The sequence below is a fragment of the Moschus berezovskii genome, chromosome X (assembly GCF_049115385.1).
Source record: "Moschus berezovskii isolate FMDL1 chromosome X, NW_MosBer_1.0, whole genome shotgun sequence".
Classification (NCBI taxonomy): Eukaryota; Metazoa; Chordata; class Mammalia; order Artiodactyla; family Moschidae; genus Moschus; species Moschus berezovskii.
In genome coordinates, this window is record NC_142488.1 from 42,329,962 (window position 1) to 42,347,211 (window position 17,250).

Below are 17,250 nucleotides of genomic sequence, written 5' to 3' on the forward strand. Positions count from 1 at the left end.
CTCTGGGCAAGAATACTGGAGTGGGTATCTGTTCCCTTCTCCAGGGGATCTTTCCGACCCAGGGATTGAACCTGGGTCTCCTGCATTGCAGGCAGATTCTTTACCATCTGCAACACCAGGGAAGATCAATGAGAATGATTAATAATCTTTTATTTCAACTGTTAAATTCAACCTAAAATATTAGACATAACTTTGCTTAAAGAGTTGGCACTAGCCCTTGACTATATAATCTAGACCTTTAGGAATGCCTTTGAGTCTTAGCTTCATATCTATAAATTGGTAATGATACTTATTGCCAAATACGGTTGGGAAAATAAAATGCCACAGGGCACTGCACCCTCTAAATACCAAAAGATCTTCAAGAAGTGGGGTGTCCAAAGATAGATAAAAAGGTGTACCCTACTGTTCCCCATTCTACAATACCAAGGCTATATATAATCCTGACGTGACAAGAGAAAACTTTAGAGCCAATTGCTAATGTTTCTGCAGTGCCAGTGCTCATAAAAAGAAGCCACATCCAATTTTTCTCAGAAATGTCCAAAGATAAGACGCCAGTCACACAGTGTGAATTTAAAAGTTTATATGAGATCCAATTTAGCGTTATTTTTTTTAAATGTGACTTCTGAGATTAACCAGGCAGACTCTAAACAGCGGGACCTCTTTTGCCAGTTTTACAGCTACCATCTGTGAGCAAGCACAATAGAACAGAATTGGGGTCTCTAGGCCGTGACAGCTCCAGGCAACATGCTGAGACCATAGATAGTCACACAATGGAGTGAGAATTAAATTACGGTTCCAGTGGCTGAGGTGGGGGCCAGACAGAGGCCTGGCCAAGGCAGCTCCTGAGAATCTAGGCTATAGGCCACAGTCAGCAGCCCTGGTGGGTGACAGTAAGTTTCCACCCATCCACACAGGGAAAGTTCTCACCAAATCAAAGCTGGGCTAGCTACGACCACGGTCCTCTCTGAGAGATCTGCTTTTTTGTTGTTGGTTCCCAGTTCTATCAGCTGATGCTATGTGAGGATCACACGTGAGTCCTACTGGAGTCAGAGGGACCAGTCCTGACATCCGGCAGACCAAGCTTCAGGAGCTGTTAGTCTGGACTTGGCCTTAAACATTGGCTGTGATGCTTGCTCACAAGAGCACAAGTCTTTACTCTAGTAACAGACTGTGCTGGCTCTTTCTCCATTTGTTCCCCAAGACCCATTTTCTGCCCTTCACACCAAGCTCTCTGCCCTGGGAGGCTGACCTTGTAGATTGCATCACTTCTTGAGCTTCCTCGTTCTCTACCTTCTGGGTGGGTCCAGCCAGTGGGAAGCAGCGAGAGATAGGGGTATGGATTCCACTTCCTCTCTCCCTGCTCTCTTCCTACCTGCTGCCACTGCTCCAGCACTTCTACTGGGCTCCAATAAGACCAGTCCCTCCCTGCTTCTCCAGACCTAGGGAGGGTAAAGGCTTCCCACTCCAGCTACGCCCTGAGCACTTCACTGCCCGAATTGGTTCCCTTGACCCTACACACTCCTCTGTCAATAGCTCCTGTATTAAATCAGTCAATAGCCCTGACTCCTCTATGAGAGCTGTAAGTCTCGAGCTAGAACCTAACTGGTGTAGGGACTCAGACTGCTCTTTCCCCTGGCCAGGGCTGAAGGTTTTAGTTCAAGCCTGCTGATGGGCCCCCTCTGGTCGTTCAACAGTCCTAACCCCAGGATTCCCCAGCACTGTGCTCCCTGTTCTGGGGAGCCTCCCTGCTAGAGCTCCCTGATATGCTGCCCTTACACAATCCCTAGTCTTGTGTAGCAGACCACTCCCCTACTCAGCTTCTGGTTGGCTAAAGCTCATGGTCCTGTTGCTCTTTTTTGGTCCCTCACTGCTCCCATTCACTGCAGTCAATCAAGCTTGGGAAGGTGTCCCAAATTACCACCCCTACTATCCACCCTATCCATTCATGCTGATGCAAAAAGAACTGGTGCTGAATCTAGTACTGGGACCTGCCTAGATTTCATCAGCTTCGAAGTCTCTTTTCATTTCTCAATAAGATCCCCATTTCAGGAAAGACACCCTGATAAGTGGACAATGGTCAGCCCAAGAGTATAGTTACCCACCCAGGTTCTCAGTGGTGGCTGGTGCCAGTAACTTCTAGAGAGGTGTTCATGATACCTCTGGAACTTCAGCCAGAGCTGACTTGTCCAGCTGAGGGAAGCATGCAGGTGCCCCACTGCTGGCCTCCACCAGGGCCACGCTTCAACACAGGAGCTCAGCCTGCCATTCCTTGTTCTCAACAGAACTTTAATCTGTCACGTAACAATCAAGGCTGGGTCACTTTCACAACCTGGTAGATCTTGTCCTAAAGTCCCACATTCAGTGTTTTGGCTACAGCAGACTCTCTAAGTATTGGCAATCCCCAAAGCTCTAAGTGAGAGGTTTTCTTTGCCTGAGTGGGCCCCACAGACCTACACATCTGGTCCAACTCCTCAAGCATAACCACTTCCTCTTCCATAACCATGGCATCTTCTAGCATGTCAGTTCCCTGCCACGGGTGAAAGCTCAGAGAGTAACAGAGAAGCAGGTGCATGGAGAAGGCTGTGCCACAGGCCAGGCCCCCAGTTCATACCAAGAACAATAAAGAGTGGTTGGCTGCCAAGACATGATCCATCTAGAATGCTCTTGAGTAAGGACTTGGTGGTCCAGCCTCTAGAAGACCCTTCCGGGATTGCTTCAGCTACAGAGCTGTCTTGACTGCAAAGAGCCATGCTATCCTTTCTAACTCATTTCTAACTCAATTTCTGACTCATTGGAAAAGACCCTGATGCAGGGAAAGATTGAAGGCAGGAGAAGAAGGGGATGACAGAAGATGAGATGGTTGGATGGCATCACTGACTTGATGGACATGAGTTTGAGCAAGCTCTGGGAGTTGGTGATGGACAGGGAAGACTGGTATGCTGCAGTCCATGGGGTTGCAAAGAGTTGGACATGACTGAGTGACTGAACTTCACTTACCCTTTCTAAACCAACACACAGGGATAAAGTCCAGGTCATTTTGGCCTAACCAGCCCATTCTAAAGGAGATCAATCCTGGGTGTTCATTGGAAGGACTGATGCTAAAGCTGAAACTCCAATACTTTGGCCACCTCATGCGACGAGTTGACTCACTGGAAAAGACTCTGATGCTGGGAAGGACTGGGGGCGGGAGGAGAAGGGGACGACAGAGAATGAGATGGCTGGATGGCATCACTGACTCGATGGACATGAGTTTGAGTGAACTCCGGGAGTTGGTGATGGACAGGGAGGCCTGGCATGCTGTGATTCATGGGGTCGCGGAGAGTCGGACACGACTGAGCGACTGAACCGAACTGAACTGAACTCAGGATGGCTCTGAGAAACCATTCTAGCTCCAGAGTTCCCTGTGGACCAGTAAAGGCTGCCTTTGGATCTGCATCAAAGCTCAATTCTCCCTCTGTCCACTCCTATGTCTCCCTCTTTCTCCCATAGGTATTGATACCAAGGACATTTCCAAATAAACATCCTGCACATTAAACTCCATCTGCTTCCTGGAGAAGCCAACCTGTGACACAGCTCTGACCCATTGTGTCTCAGGGCATTATTAGATATTAACACTTATGTATACTTGTATGGTTAAGGAGCTACTACACTTTCCATGGCTCATTCTGCTGTCTGAACTATTAAATATTATGATCAACCCATTCACAGTACATCTTTTCATATAGATTACAGACTCACTGGTAACATTCCCAGGCTATCTAATATCTTCTTTAATGAAATGATAGCAAGCTTAGGAGTACCAGAGTGCTTCAGACTCTGCAGTTTAGTTAAATTCTCACTAAAGGTTAAATGGTCAAGTGCCATTTTATATCTATGTTCTTCCTTTTATTTCTAAACTGGCTGAAAAAGAACGGCCCCTTCCAAATGTCTCCTGAAGACTGAACTGTTTCCATGCTTGGTCCTCTGGGATGATAAGAGACCCTAAGAGTGAAGTTCTTCTCATTATAAATGAGTTAACTGGAAGAGTCTACTTACTGTTGAAGCACAGGCCCTTTCTGATGCTACATGCCGGTTCTGTAGCTGTTCTAACTCATACCTTTAAGGATAGAATCACTGATCTTAGCTTTGGAACTTGACAGCTCAGGGCCCAGGCCCCTGACTTCAGGACTTAAGACATTGCCATTTTACAAACAATAGTAACAGCCACCATGTAAGCCGTTACTGTGGGGTAGGTATTGTGAGAACTGTCTCATGTGTACTGACATAGGCACTACTCTGACCTCCATTTTTGAGATGGGGAAACTTGAAAGGTTGACTCACTTACATGAAGTGACCCAGCTAGCCAATCATAGAGCTAAGGATTTGAGTTCAGCTTCCTATGATTCCAGACCTTCCGTTCCACACGCTGTCACTAAAGAACCTGAGGCCCACTGCTCAATAACTATCCCAGCAGACACAGTAGGTAAAAGATGAAATGGGGGAGGGGTGGCTCAAGGGAAAGTAGATTTTTGGCTTTTCCACACTTTGACTCTCCTTCCAATGTAGGTGGTGATCCTTTTGCAGGTCCTTAAATCAGTTTAATGGGTAATGGACTATATTCAAAAGAAAGAAAGAAGGTGAGGAGAAAGAAAGGAAATAGGAAGGAAAGAAAAGAAAGATCATACATCATTGCATGTAGTTAAAATAATATTGTTTCATGAAACATTTGTTCTATTGTATATGTGCATGCTGGGTTGCTATGGAAAAATGTCTTTCTTACTGTAGGTTGTAGTACCAAAAGGTAACTAAATTTCATTCAAACTCAATAGTCATCGGGAAAATAAAAATTAAAGCAATAAGATATCACATATTTTCAGAGGCAAAAATGTAAAAATAATGTGAATGCCTAGTGATAGAGAAATGGATGAATAAATTATTCTATACTCATACTACAGTATTAAAGAATGGCTTAGGTCTACACATATTAAACTAGAGAAATGTCCCATGGTGTAGAATTAAGAAAAACACACGGCAGATAAAATGCATGTGGTACATTTATATTTCTGTGCATTAAAATGATGAAACCCCAACGCATAGGCAAACATTTGGGTGATGGATTGGGTGGAATAGAAAAGGAGAGAAGGAGAAAGTGAGGAGAAAAACAACAAAGATAGTTGCTAACTAGCAAAAATAAGTATGTGTATCACTCAGGATCACAAAAGAAATAGAGGATATATGCGGACTGTGCAAATTGAGAAAAGCTTAATAAAATGACTATTTACAAAGTTGTGGGAAGTGTTCAGGAAAACCAACAAGGGATCCTCCAGACCCTCAAGGAGCTATTACCACAACTTGAGGCTCAAGGGGCACATGAGGGTGGTTGCAGCTAGGTGGAGAGAAACTCCAGACAGGTGCTGTGGACCTTGGAGGAGGAGGCAGTCAGGGAGGGAGATGACTTTTTTTCTCTTCCCACCCTCCACTCTCCTGTTGGTGCATCCCAATGGCTCCCCCAACTGGAGGCCAGAGGGCTAGCTCACAAAGATCAGACGATGAAGCTCACAAAGATCAGCTGCCTAGGACTCAGAGCAGGGTAGACGGGGCTGGAGCAAAGTCCCAATGGGACAAATGGATGCTATCCAACACAGAATACTGTAACATTAAATGAAAAGGTAGAACATAAACTCTATCCATCATTGTTCCTTTTACATGCAAAAATTACATATTTGTGTGGCTAAGAAATTAAAAGAGACTTCCCTGGTGGCTCAGATGATAAAGAATCTGCCTGCAATGCAGGAGACGCGGGTTTGATCCCTGGATCAGGAAGATCCCCTGGAGGAGGAAATGGCAACCCACTCCAGTTTTCTTGTCTGGAAAATTCCATGGACAGAGGAGCCTGGCAGGCTATAGTCCATAAAGTTGCAAAGAATTGGACACAACTGAGTGGTTAACACTTATGCTATGCTATGCTAAGTCACTTCAGTCGTGTCCGACTCTGTGTGACCCCATAGACGGAAGCCCACCAGGCTCCCCCGTCCCTGGGATTCTCCAGGCAAGAACACTGGAGTGGGTTGCCATTTCCTTCTCCAATGTGTGAAAGTGAAAAGTGAAAGTGAAGTCGCTCAGTCGTGTCCGACCCCTAGCGACCCCACGGACTGCAGCCCACCAGGCTCCTCCATCCATGGGATTCTCCAGGCAATAGTACTGGAGTGGCTTGCCATTGCCTTCTCCGGGTTAACACCTAAAAGGTTACCAAAAGACAGTATTAATTTGTTTTTGTGACAGTATCTTGAAATTTAGTGAATTAAATCCAGGATCTTCAATAATAATTATATCTAAATGATTGTTTCCTTTTTCATTCTTTGTGGTAAAACAAATCTGAATTAAAATTCTCACTCTACCATACACTGGCTGTTCTTCTAACTTACTCATCTCTAAAATGGGAATGATAAAAGTATCTACCCTCAGAAAGTTGCTCTGAGGATTAAATGAGCAAATAGATTGTGAGGTCTTAGAAGAGAGCCTGACACACAGTAAATGCTTTAAGTGTGTGCTGTTGCTATGGTGACGATGGATCATCAAAGAGCCTCTTAAGGGATCTACTTGTCTCCTTGTCCTCTCTCCAATCTACCCACTGCCCGACCAGAGCAAGGGCCCTTTAAAGGGCATACCTAATCATGTCACTGTCTTCCTGGACATTTGTTCATGGTCTCCAGACTTTGCAGGATGATATGCAAATCCCACCCATGAGGTTATCTCTGGCCTCATCCCTCTCCTCTCCTCCCGCTTTGTGCCTTCATCCAAGTCGCACCAATCCTTCCCAGTTCTGACCAAGAGTCATGATGCCCCTTGCCTTGGAGCCTCTGCTGGGAAGGCCACTGGGCATACCATGCCACTCTTCCTATCTAACTCTTACTATTCATCATCGAAATTTCAAGTGCCACCACTTCCTGTCCCCCGACCCTCCTCCAGGTAGCATAAATGACTGTCTCTAGATCCCAGGACACAGCACCAAAACTGCTGAGAGTGGATACGCAAATGTGATTTGTCTGAGAATTAAATCCATAAATTAATGAGTTAAGTAACTATCCCCGAAGTCACTGAGCTAAGCAAGCGGCAGGGCCAGAATTCAAGCCCAGCTCTGTTTAAGTCCAAAGGCCACCAGTGTTTCCCCATCATCTGGAGGTTCTAAGGCTGCCTGACACTCCAGAAGAGCTGCATGCCTAAGGGAACTCCCCAAGGGCACTAGACCAGTTCAGGCCAGAATGAGCTGGTCAGCAGAGACCGGGAGGAATAAATGCCTCCTTTCTGAGAGTACTGACCACATGACATTTGCTTTATCAAGGGACTTTCCCAAGAAAATCAATTTCTGGAGCATGTTAAAACATAAACAAACCGTCACCCACCCACCCACTCCTTAAAGACAATTGGTCCAAAGAGATCTTAGAGAATTCAGACAATTCCACAATGTTGAGAGCATCATCTGATCACAAGAACTTTGTTTTCCCTAACCAAGCATTTTTCTACTGAATTTCTATTTCGAATTTGGCCCCACTAGGAAATATGCATCTACATACAATATTGCTTCACCCAAGGCAAACCTGTGTGCACCGCCTCAGACACACTGGGGATTCTTGACATATGCACCATTTGAGGTTTGCTCCTGTGGCTTATGATGATATTACCAGAATCCCCTGATAACAGTGTTTATATCTATTTATAACTGTAACCTGTTATCCTATTTTCCATATAATTGGGTGCGACTTAGGTTAAAAAAAATTCAGCTGCATAAGAAAAATCACGCTCTTATACAGCAGATGTTCGCTCAGCATGGAAAGTGAATTAGCCTTTAACACAAATACTCAGAAACACACAGTGCTCTTTCCAAAAGCACTGATGTTAATATTCTACATTGAAAAATAATTTCAAGATAAAGGATGTTAAAAATGCAAGGGAGGTAGCTATGGCTGGTTTTTAAAACAGGTGTTATTGTTAATTTTACCTCTTTAATGTACGATACCATTTCCAATTCAGGCACTGGATTCACTCTCCAGTTCAGTGCACAGAAAAATGACTCGTAATTTATTTGTTTTTCACTGTCTTCAAACCTAAAAATATAATTATATGATTTGAGTCAATCTGTAGAATTCAGGACCAAAATGTCAGCTTAAATCCACCATGAAAACATAATATTAGAAGTGCTTCAATACTGATATTTTTCTTATTTCTTATTACTTTATATTTTGTTTCTAACCCTCCAGGCTGTAAACTCTTTGAGAGCAGGGACCTCACACATCTAATTCACCAAAGTATCCCCAGGACCTATGACCAATCTAGATAGCATATTAAAATGCAGAGACATTCTTTGCTGACAAAGGTCCATCAAGTCAAAGCTGTGGTTTTTCCAGTAGTTATGTATGGATGTGAGAGTTGGACCATAAGGAAGGCTGAGCACTGAAGAACTGATGCTTTCAAATCGTGGTGTTGGAGAAGACTCTTGAGAGTCCCGAGTCCCTTGGACTGAAAGGAGCTCAAATCAGTCAATCCTAAAGGAAATCAACTTTGAATATTCATTGGAAGGACTGATGCAGAAACTCCAATACTTTGGCCACCTGATGGGAAGGGCTGACTCACTGGAAAAGATTGAAGGCAGGAGAAGGGGGTGACAGAGGATGAGATGGTTGGATGGCATCACCGACTCAATGGACATAAGTTTGAGCAAACTCTGGGAGACGATGAAGGACAGGAAAGTTTGGTGTGCTGCAGTCCATGGGGTTGCAAAGAGTCGGACATGACTGAGCGACTTAACAACAATAGATCCATATATGTTATCATGGAAATATGTTAGTAACATATTGTTGAGTGGAAAGGAGGTTATAATATAGAATGCAGAGTTATGATCTCACTTTAGGTTTATATTTGTAAAAAACAGCATTTAAAATGTCCAGGAACAATACACAGAAGTATTAAGAATAGCTATCTTTGGCAGAGAGATTATAATTGTTGCTTTTTCTTTAGACTTTCTGTATCATTTGAATTCTTTTAAATTTATAATCAGGAAAATTTAAGTCCATTTTCATTTTGAAAGCAAAAAAGACACAAATGATTAACCTGCATCATAAAGCTATAGGTCAAAAATAACTAATCTAATTGACTACTATTTCCTAATTATAGACATTGTCATAATTTTATTCTTAACCATAATAGAGGTTTGGCCATTAAGACCTCAAATTTTCAAAGTAATTGCTACAATGTCCCTAACACGAAGTACTTCTTATTGTAATACCTCAATGTTACCTATTCTGAATTTGACCATGTTCTGCCAATTCCTAAGGCTAAATATATACTGGTTATATAACATGACTTTTAGAAGAAAAAAAAAAAAACAAAGGTGGTCACTAAGGCATTGTTCCATGCACCCTGCTCCAGGTTCCTGCCCTTCTCTCAGCACCTCTAACTCAACATGCTCTGCCCCCCGCCCCCAACCAGCAAGTGAGGTGTGCAAGTTACTATTGCAAGGATGAACAGAGGATAATTAACTATAAGAAAACTCAGTGATAACAGAAGTAGGAAAAAATAACTCATAATCAGTCAAAAGGCTTTTTTCCCAAGCATTAAGAAAAGAATAGCTCACATTTATAAACTAATAAAAATTAGCAACAATAAATGAAATGTTACATGATGAAGTTACATAGACTCATCAACCTAAACAAAGTAGAATAAACAGAGAGATCAGAAGAGGGGAAAGGGAATTCAGTCATTTTTTTGTGTACATTTTCTTTGGCCAAGGATTCTGGGAGACAGCTCCAACATGCTGCCCCCTACCACTGTTTATCCTGTGAATTCTGGCTCACTCATCATTAGACTCCTTGAAAGGACATGATCGGTTTATGGAATAGTTTGTAGCCAAAATGCAGGACCATTATGTCTTTTATTTGCCTGTTTTTGGGGAGATGAACTAAAACTCAATCAATGAAAGATGTTTTGTAAGAAGTTTTCCTTTAGCATGGTACCTCAAAGAAAAGTATTCCCTAATACTTTGAGTAGGAGCTGAGATCAGAGAATGAGATCATGGAGAGCCTTTGACTTTCATACTAAGGACAGCTAAGAGCCATTGGAGTACATTGTGCAGAACAGTTACGAGATCTCTATTTTCTGAAGATCACACTAGTTGATATATTGCAGGTACAATGTAGGGGCAAGGCCACAGTGGCAAGGGTGCTTAGCAGTCTTCTGCAGTAATCTGGGTAAGAGGTAATGGCAGCTTTGATGACAGTGGTGGCAGTGGAGAGCAGTGAGGAACGGTAAAGCCTGAATATATTTTGAGCATAGGATTCCTGAAAGATTTTATAGTGTATAGGGGAGGTGAGGGGGAGAATGAATAGGAATGGATTCAGGACAACTCCCAGGGTTTTGCTTGAGCAACTGGAGTTTGGTTTTGGATGTGTTACATTTTGATGGGAAGTGAGGAGTTGGGCATATGAGTCTGAAGTTCAGGAAATAGGTTTGAGTTAGAGATCAAAATGTGGCAGTCATTACCATACAGATTGTATTTAAAGCCACCAGCCTGGAAGACTGAATGAGATCACCAATGAAAGAAGTTTCTCTGTCTGTTCCTACAGTACAGAATCTGCTGCTGCTGCTGCTGCTAAGTCACTTCAGTCGTGTCCGACTCTGTGTGACCCCATAGACGGCAGCCCACCAGGCTCCCCCGTCCCTGGGATTCTCCAGGCAAGAACACTGGAGTGGGTTGCCATTTCCTTCTCCAATGTGTGAAAGTGAAAAGTGAAAGTGAAGTCGCTCAGTCGTGTCTGACCCATAGCGACCCCACGGACTGCAGCCCACCAGGCTCCTCCATCCACGGGATTTTCTAAGCAAGAGTACTGGAGTGGCTTGCCATTGCCTTCCCATCACATCACAACAGGAGGCATGTATTGAATCCTAGAGGTTTCAGAAGTATAATATCCCAGTGATTTGGAAACCAGTCAAAAGACTATGAAACAGACTTAGAATCAGGTCTGACTTCACCCCTCATATACAGTCCACTAACCAGTTCTGTAGGCTTTAACACCTAAGCATATCACAAGTCTATTTTTCTCCATCTTTTCTATTCTAATAAGCCACCATCATCTCTGACCTGGGTTACAGGAATAGCATTTGTATCATGGTCTTGCTGCTTCTACTCTTACATCCTCCACCGGAATGGTCTTTCTAAAACACAGATTGGATCAGTTACTTCCTCGCTGACAACTCTCTGGTGAATTTCCAATCCACTTAGAACACAAGCTGAACTCCTTACCGTTTATAAAACCACATATAATCTGGTCCCCCGCTGACTTCTCTGATCTCATCTGAAATCTCTCTCCCTCTTCACCATATTCCAGGTACACTTGCTTTCTTCATGCTCTCTGATCATACCAAGACTGTTCCCAGCAATGCAAGGCATTTGCACGTTCTGGGCCCTTTGTCTGGAAAGTCTCCATTCAAATGTTACTTCCTCAGAAAGGCCTTCCTGCTTCCACTTATTTAACCAAGTCCCCATGCCTAAGTAAGTCTATATTTGCTCCATATGATGGCACTGGATGGTACAGGAAAACTTCTGGAAGTCACCACTGAAGTCCTATTATCAGACTTCCTTACCAATCTGTCTGATATTTGCTTACGATCACTTGTCAACCCTGGGCCCCTAGCACTTTTCCCTGCCCAACTCATGATAATGTCTACCTCAACACAATCTAACCATTTACCCATCTCAAAAGATATTTGGGAAGCTATTCCTGACTCAAATAATATTTAGGAAGGATCAAATGGTGTTAATCAAAGAGTACATACACAGCTTAATAATGATGTCTAAACCTTTTTGAGGAAAAATGTTTGAAAGATTTAATCTTTCCAAAGTCCAAAGCCAGGCCTCAGGAAAGAGCTGAGCTAACATGATAAAATGAGCTTCCCTGATAGCTCAGTTGGTAAAGAATCTCCCTGTAGTGCAGGAAACCCCAGTTCGATTCCTCAGTCAGAAAGATCCGCTGGAGACGGGATAGGCTACCCACACCAGTATTCTTGGGCTTCCCTGGTGGCTCAGCTGGTAAAGAATCCACCTGCAATGCGGGAGACCTGGGCTCCATCCCTGGGTTGGGAAGGATCCCATGGAGAAGGGAACGGCGACCCAATCCAGTATTCTGGCCTGGAGAATTCCGTGGACTATACAGTCCATGGGGTCACAAAGAGTCGGACATGACTGAGTGACTTTCCCTTCACTTCACTTCAATGCGATAAAACAGCTCAGCTGGTAAAGAATCTGCCTGCAATGCAGGAGACCCCGGTTTGATTCCTGGGTCAGGAAGATCTCCTGGAGAAGGGATAGGCTACCCTCTCTAGTATTCTTGGGCTTCCCTGGCAGCCCAGATGGGAAAGAATCCGCCTGCAATGTGGCAGACCTAGATTCGATCTCTGAGTTGGGAAGATCCCCTGGAGGAGGGCATGGCAACCCACTTCAGTATTCTTGCCTGGAGAATCCTCATGGACAGAGGAGCCTGGTGGGCTATAGTCAGAAACAACTGAGCGACCAAGCACAATGTGGTAAAATACTCCAAGTTTCTCTTTTCAATTTTGTCTGTGAGGATTTCACTGGAGGTGGGAATCCCCCCAAAAGGAGCTAGACAGAAAAAGAACAAAGAATCTTTCAATGAAAAAGGATAAAATTATGCAGTGCTTCCTGGGAGAATCCTTTGCTCTTGGGAAGTGGGTAGGATGGCAGTAAATCACAATGGGTCACTCACAAATACTTATTTCCTTTTCCCACCAAAATTTCACCCAATGACAATAGAGAAATAAAAGTAGGTAGTATCCTGCAATGAGAAAGATAGCTGGTGGAAAAAAGGCAACAGTGGATAAGAAATTTCAAAATCTTTTGCAAGATGGAAATCAGACTGGGATAACTGGGACAGCTGAGGAAGGGAAGCTGAACTCCAAATGTCTGTGGCAGAGACATGGAGGGCACTGAAGAGGTTAGGCAATGTGGCCCACAAAACTGCTGAGAGGCTGAGTGATTGTAGACTCCAGGTGCCAATAAAGGCAGGGATAAGGTATTGTGCTTAGTTGCTCAGTTGTGTCCAACTCCTTGCAACCCCGTGGACTGCAGCCCGCCAGGCTCCTCTAGCCATGGGGATTCTCCAGGCAAGAATACTGGAGTGGGTTGCCATGCCCTCCTCCAGGGGATCTTTCCAACCCAGGGATCAAACCCAGGTTTCCCACACTGCAGGTAGATTCTTCACTGACTGAGCCGCCAGGGAAGCCCAGGGATAAGGTGGTGGTGGTTTAGTCACTAAGTTGTGCCTGACTCTTTTGACCCCATGGACTGTAGCCTGCCAGGCTCCTCTGTCCATGGGATTCTTCATGCAAGGATACTGGAGTGGGTTGCCATTTCTTTCTCCAGGGGATGTTCCTGACCCAGGAATCAAACCCACGTCTCCTGCACTGCAGGCAGACTCTTTACTGATTGAGCTATGAGGGAAGCCCCAGGGACAAGGTGGGGTACTGAAAACAAGGGCTGTTTGAAATCCTGAAAACAGCAAGAGCAGCTGGACCCTCAAGAATCTGTCCTTGTACACTGGACTCTTCACTGTAGAGGATTGGGGCTTGTTCTCCAAAGAAATTCAACTAAAGAAGCTCTAGTCTTGGGTAGATGAAGCATAATGGGGGGTTAAGAAGAGCATTACCCACTGAACCTGGGTCTCTCAGACCCCTTTCTTCCCCTTTCCTGTTTTCAGAACATTAGTGGCTGTGCTTAATTTTTCCTCCTTTTCCCTAATCCACTTCCCTCCTAACCCTGCAGGAGAACATAGGATTCTTCCCTCGATGCTCTGAGTGGCCCTGAGAGATCTCCAGATTGTGGCTTCTGGGGATTCCCTAATGAAAATGCAGGCCAGGAGATCCTCATGCAGTGAAACCCACTAATCAAGAAGACCCACCCCCAAAAGCTTCCAACATTAAGGACAGAAGTCAAAGCAGAAACAGGGGAAAAAGCTATCAGGGGACAAAGAAAATTCAGGTAGCAGAGGGAAAGATGTGACATAAGAGGATATATTACACCCATGAAAAAAGAACAGAATACTACAAAAAAGGAACCAAAAGTGTGCTCTTGGAATAAAAAATATGATAGTAGTAAAAAGATGCAGTAGAAAGGGTGGAATGTAAAGCTGAGGAAACCCCTTGGTAAGGACATCCTAATGATAAAGAAAAAGTTAATCTAGATTCAAGAGAGCCAAAATCTTAATGATAGGAGTTCTCACAAGACAAAAATGAAAAAGGATGGGAGGAAATAATTTAAAAATTAATGGAAAATTTCTCTGAGCCAAAGGACAGAGTCTCCAGACTGGAAGGGCCCATAAACTGTTAAGCATAATCTATATATAGGCGTGTGCGCACAAATACACACACACACAAACACACCCGACAAGGCCCCACTGTGAATTTCCAGAACATCAGGAATAAAGACACGATTCTAAGAGCATCCAGAAAGAACACCAGTAATGGGAATCAATATTATACTAAATTCTCAAGCATCATAACAGGAAACTCCTACTAGTATCTAAAAATGAGAAATCCAGAAATAGCAGAATGTGCATGCTATTTTAAGTTCTGTAGAAACAACTAGAAAGACGGAAAGGCTGTTTCTTGAGAATGGGTCTGGGAGGTGGGGAGAGATGTGGCTGGAAACTGCTCTTGTCAGAGTAAGTTTTTTTAGAATGATTTATTTTCTTTTCTATAAGTATGTATCCGTTTGGCATAAATGAAAACGTAAGAAGTGTGAAAAGCAGATGAGAGACAGTGCAGAGTGCTTTCCCAGGTGGTCAATTCATGCATCAGACTGGGAAAGGCAGGAGCACCCTCGTTTGGAGCACACTGATAAGGGAATCGTCTCCTGGTCTTTCTCATCACAGAGCTTCCTCGCCTGCACCACTGACAGCGTGAGATTTTTCATGCCTCCATGTGCTACTATACCCTATATCTACTATATGCTGCTGTCAGATGAGGTTGTCAGAGAGATAAGCATAGGACACAAAGGAGCACTCCAGGTTGGAGGAGAAAGAGACGAGGAGGAGCAGTTTAGAGATGGATACAGGCTCAATTCTCAGGGGAGTGAGGACAAGTAGGTCAATTTCCCCTGAATATTATCTCCCCAGCGGTCCTCCCTGTCTCCTGACCACTGCAGGTCATCATTCGCCAAATCCTATCCATCCTTTCGAAATATTCTGGGAAAGCCTATGAGTCATATAGAAGATGGATCTCTCTTACTTCTTTTTTTTTTTTTTTTTTTGTGAGTCCCACACGTTTATTGCGGGTCACAGGCGGGACGGAGCCCCGGTGCGTGCTCCTGTGTGGTCTGGCCGTGCGGCGCATGGTCGCCGTCTGGAGGACACCAGCTTCTTCTTGCTGGAGCCGGTGCGGAAGCAGCCCCCTCTGGAGAAGAGTCTGTAGAAGAAGCCTCTCTTCTTCCGCCTGGGGACTTGCTGACCCGGCTTCTCATCTGGCTCTAAAACCACAGCTGGCTCATTTTCACTGTCGTTGACGTCCTTGAAACACTCAGACTCGATCATCTCGTTCTGCCAGGGGATGGAGACACAGCCCGTGACGAACTCGCTGTAGAAGCAGCTGTTGGTGCTGTCCAGATGGATGCCCCGCACCGCGGAGAACTGCTCGATGTCTAAGATGTCCTTGCAGTAAACTGCCTGCGGATCAGGGTGGAAAGGCGGGTCTAACATGTGGGCCTCCAGCCGCCTGAAGTTGATGTCCCTGAACACAGGGTGTCCCTTGACTTCAGCCGCCCCTTCGCCCCTGCAGCCCAGGCGCTGCTTAGGATCCTTGGTGAGTAACATGCTGCAGATGGACCTGGCGTCCTCGGAGAACTTCCCGGAGTACTGCTCCGTCTCTCTGTTCACTCTCCGCTCCACCTCCTCGCGCTTAACCTTCTCTTTGTGTTTTTTGAATGGAGAATGTCCCTCAATCATCTCGTATATCAGACAGCCAAGCCCCCACCAATCAGGACTGAACGTATAGCTCTCAGAGTTGATAACTTCCGCAGCCATGTAGCCCAGCGTTCCAACTCTTCCACTGATCTTCGCCCCTTCTGGGATCTCCAAGGCCAAACCAAGATCTGAAATCCGGATGTGTCCGTGATCATCGAGGAGAATGTTCTCGGGCTTTAAGTCCCTGTCCACGATGCGCTCCCGCTGCAGGTCCTCCAAGCCACAGCACAGCTCAGCCGCGTAGAAGATCGCCCTCTGCTCGCTGAGGCCAGGGCCGCCCAGGTTGTAAATGTGGAACTTCAGGTCTCCTCCGTTCATGATGGTCAGCACCAAGCACAGGGACTTTTTGGTTTGGTACGTGTAACATAAACTAACTACAAACCTACTATGCACTTTCTCTAGGATCCTCTTCTCGTTCAGGGCCATGGCCTCCCCTTTCCTCCTCTTTATTCTTTTCTTCTCTAGCTTCTTACAGGTGTACATTTTTCCTGTAGCTCGCACTTGACAAGCGCAAACCTCTCCACTGTGCTTCTGTTAAAAAATGTGAGCATCCTCTTTCTCCACCTGAATCCACTACATCTCTCCTTGCCAAACGACATTTGACTCTTGCTAAGACTCTGATTCACAGTCAAAGGATGAAGATTTGCCACTCTGGAGGAAATTCCTCTGAAAAGGCTGTGGAGGCAATTCCAAAGAAGAGCTTTGTATGGCGACATTGTTGGAATGAGTGCACAGCCTTCCAGGGTGACTGCCCTAAAGGGCAACGCTAATTCTGGCTTTTAAGTGTGCCTAAGCTTGTTAAAAAGTCAGCCTGCTTACTTTAAAGTCCTAGCTCACAGTGCTGAAGTGTTTTCCTAAAGCCTCCATAAATTCTTCTTTCCCTTTGATACGCAGGCAAGCCACCATTTCCTTCCCTACACAAACTAAAGGACATGTTTATGGAAGAAGAGGGAGGGAAAGCCATTTCTCTGGTTCCCCTCTCGATCATAATGACCTCCAAGTAGGCTTCCTGATGCCTTGCTAGGTGGGAGTTCTCAGAAGTGAGTCTAATGTGTCATTTGATGGGTGCTCTTGTTCCCCCCTCCCAAAAATGATGAATGGCTTTCAAACCACAGCAGCCATCCATCTCCTTGCCATGGGGAATAATACTGATATGCTTTATTGCCCCCATCTGTGGAGGTAATAGGCGCAGCAGCAGCTGTATTCTGCTCCAGAGTAACTTGGGTTCCCTTCTGCCGCAAAGACC

The 17,250-nt window shown here is 44.8% G+C and overlaps 2 protein-coding genes across 4 annotated transcripts in view; both read right to left on the reverse strand.

Annotated features, from left to right (window-relative positions):
- The window catches only part of EFHC2 (EF-hand domain containing 2), a 326,643-nt gene that overhangs the window by 13,952 nt on the left and 295,441 nt on the right, over positions 1 to 17,250 (reverse strand). For all 3 annotated transcript variants that reach the window (XM_088833699.1, XM_088833698.1, XM_055393577.2), the window contains one exon: positions 7,979 to 8,084. In XM_088833699.1, coding sequence (XP_088689825.1) covers positions 7,979 to 8,084 — 106 coding nt within the window. The remainder of the gene's footprint in view (positions 1 to 7,978; positions 8,085 to 17,250) is intronic.
- LOC129535020 (G protein-coupled receptor kinase 4-like) lies at positions 15,282 to 16,523 on the reverse strand. The gene has a single exon (XM_055393579.2). The coding sequence runs from the start codon at positions 16,485 to 16,487 to the stop codon at positions 15,321 to 15,323; it is 1,167 nt and encodes a 388-aa protein (XP_055249554.2). The 5' UTR covers positions 16,488 to 16,523; the 3' UTR covers positions 15,282 to 15,320.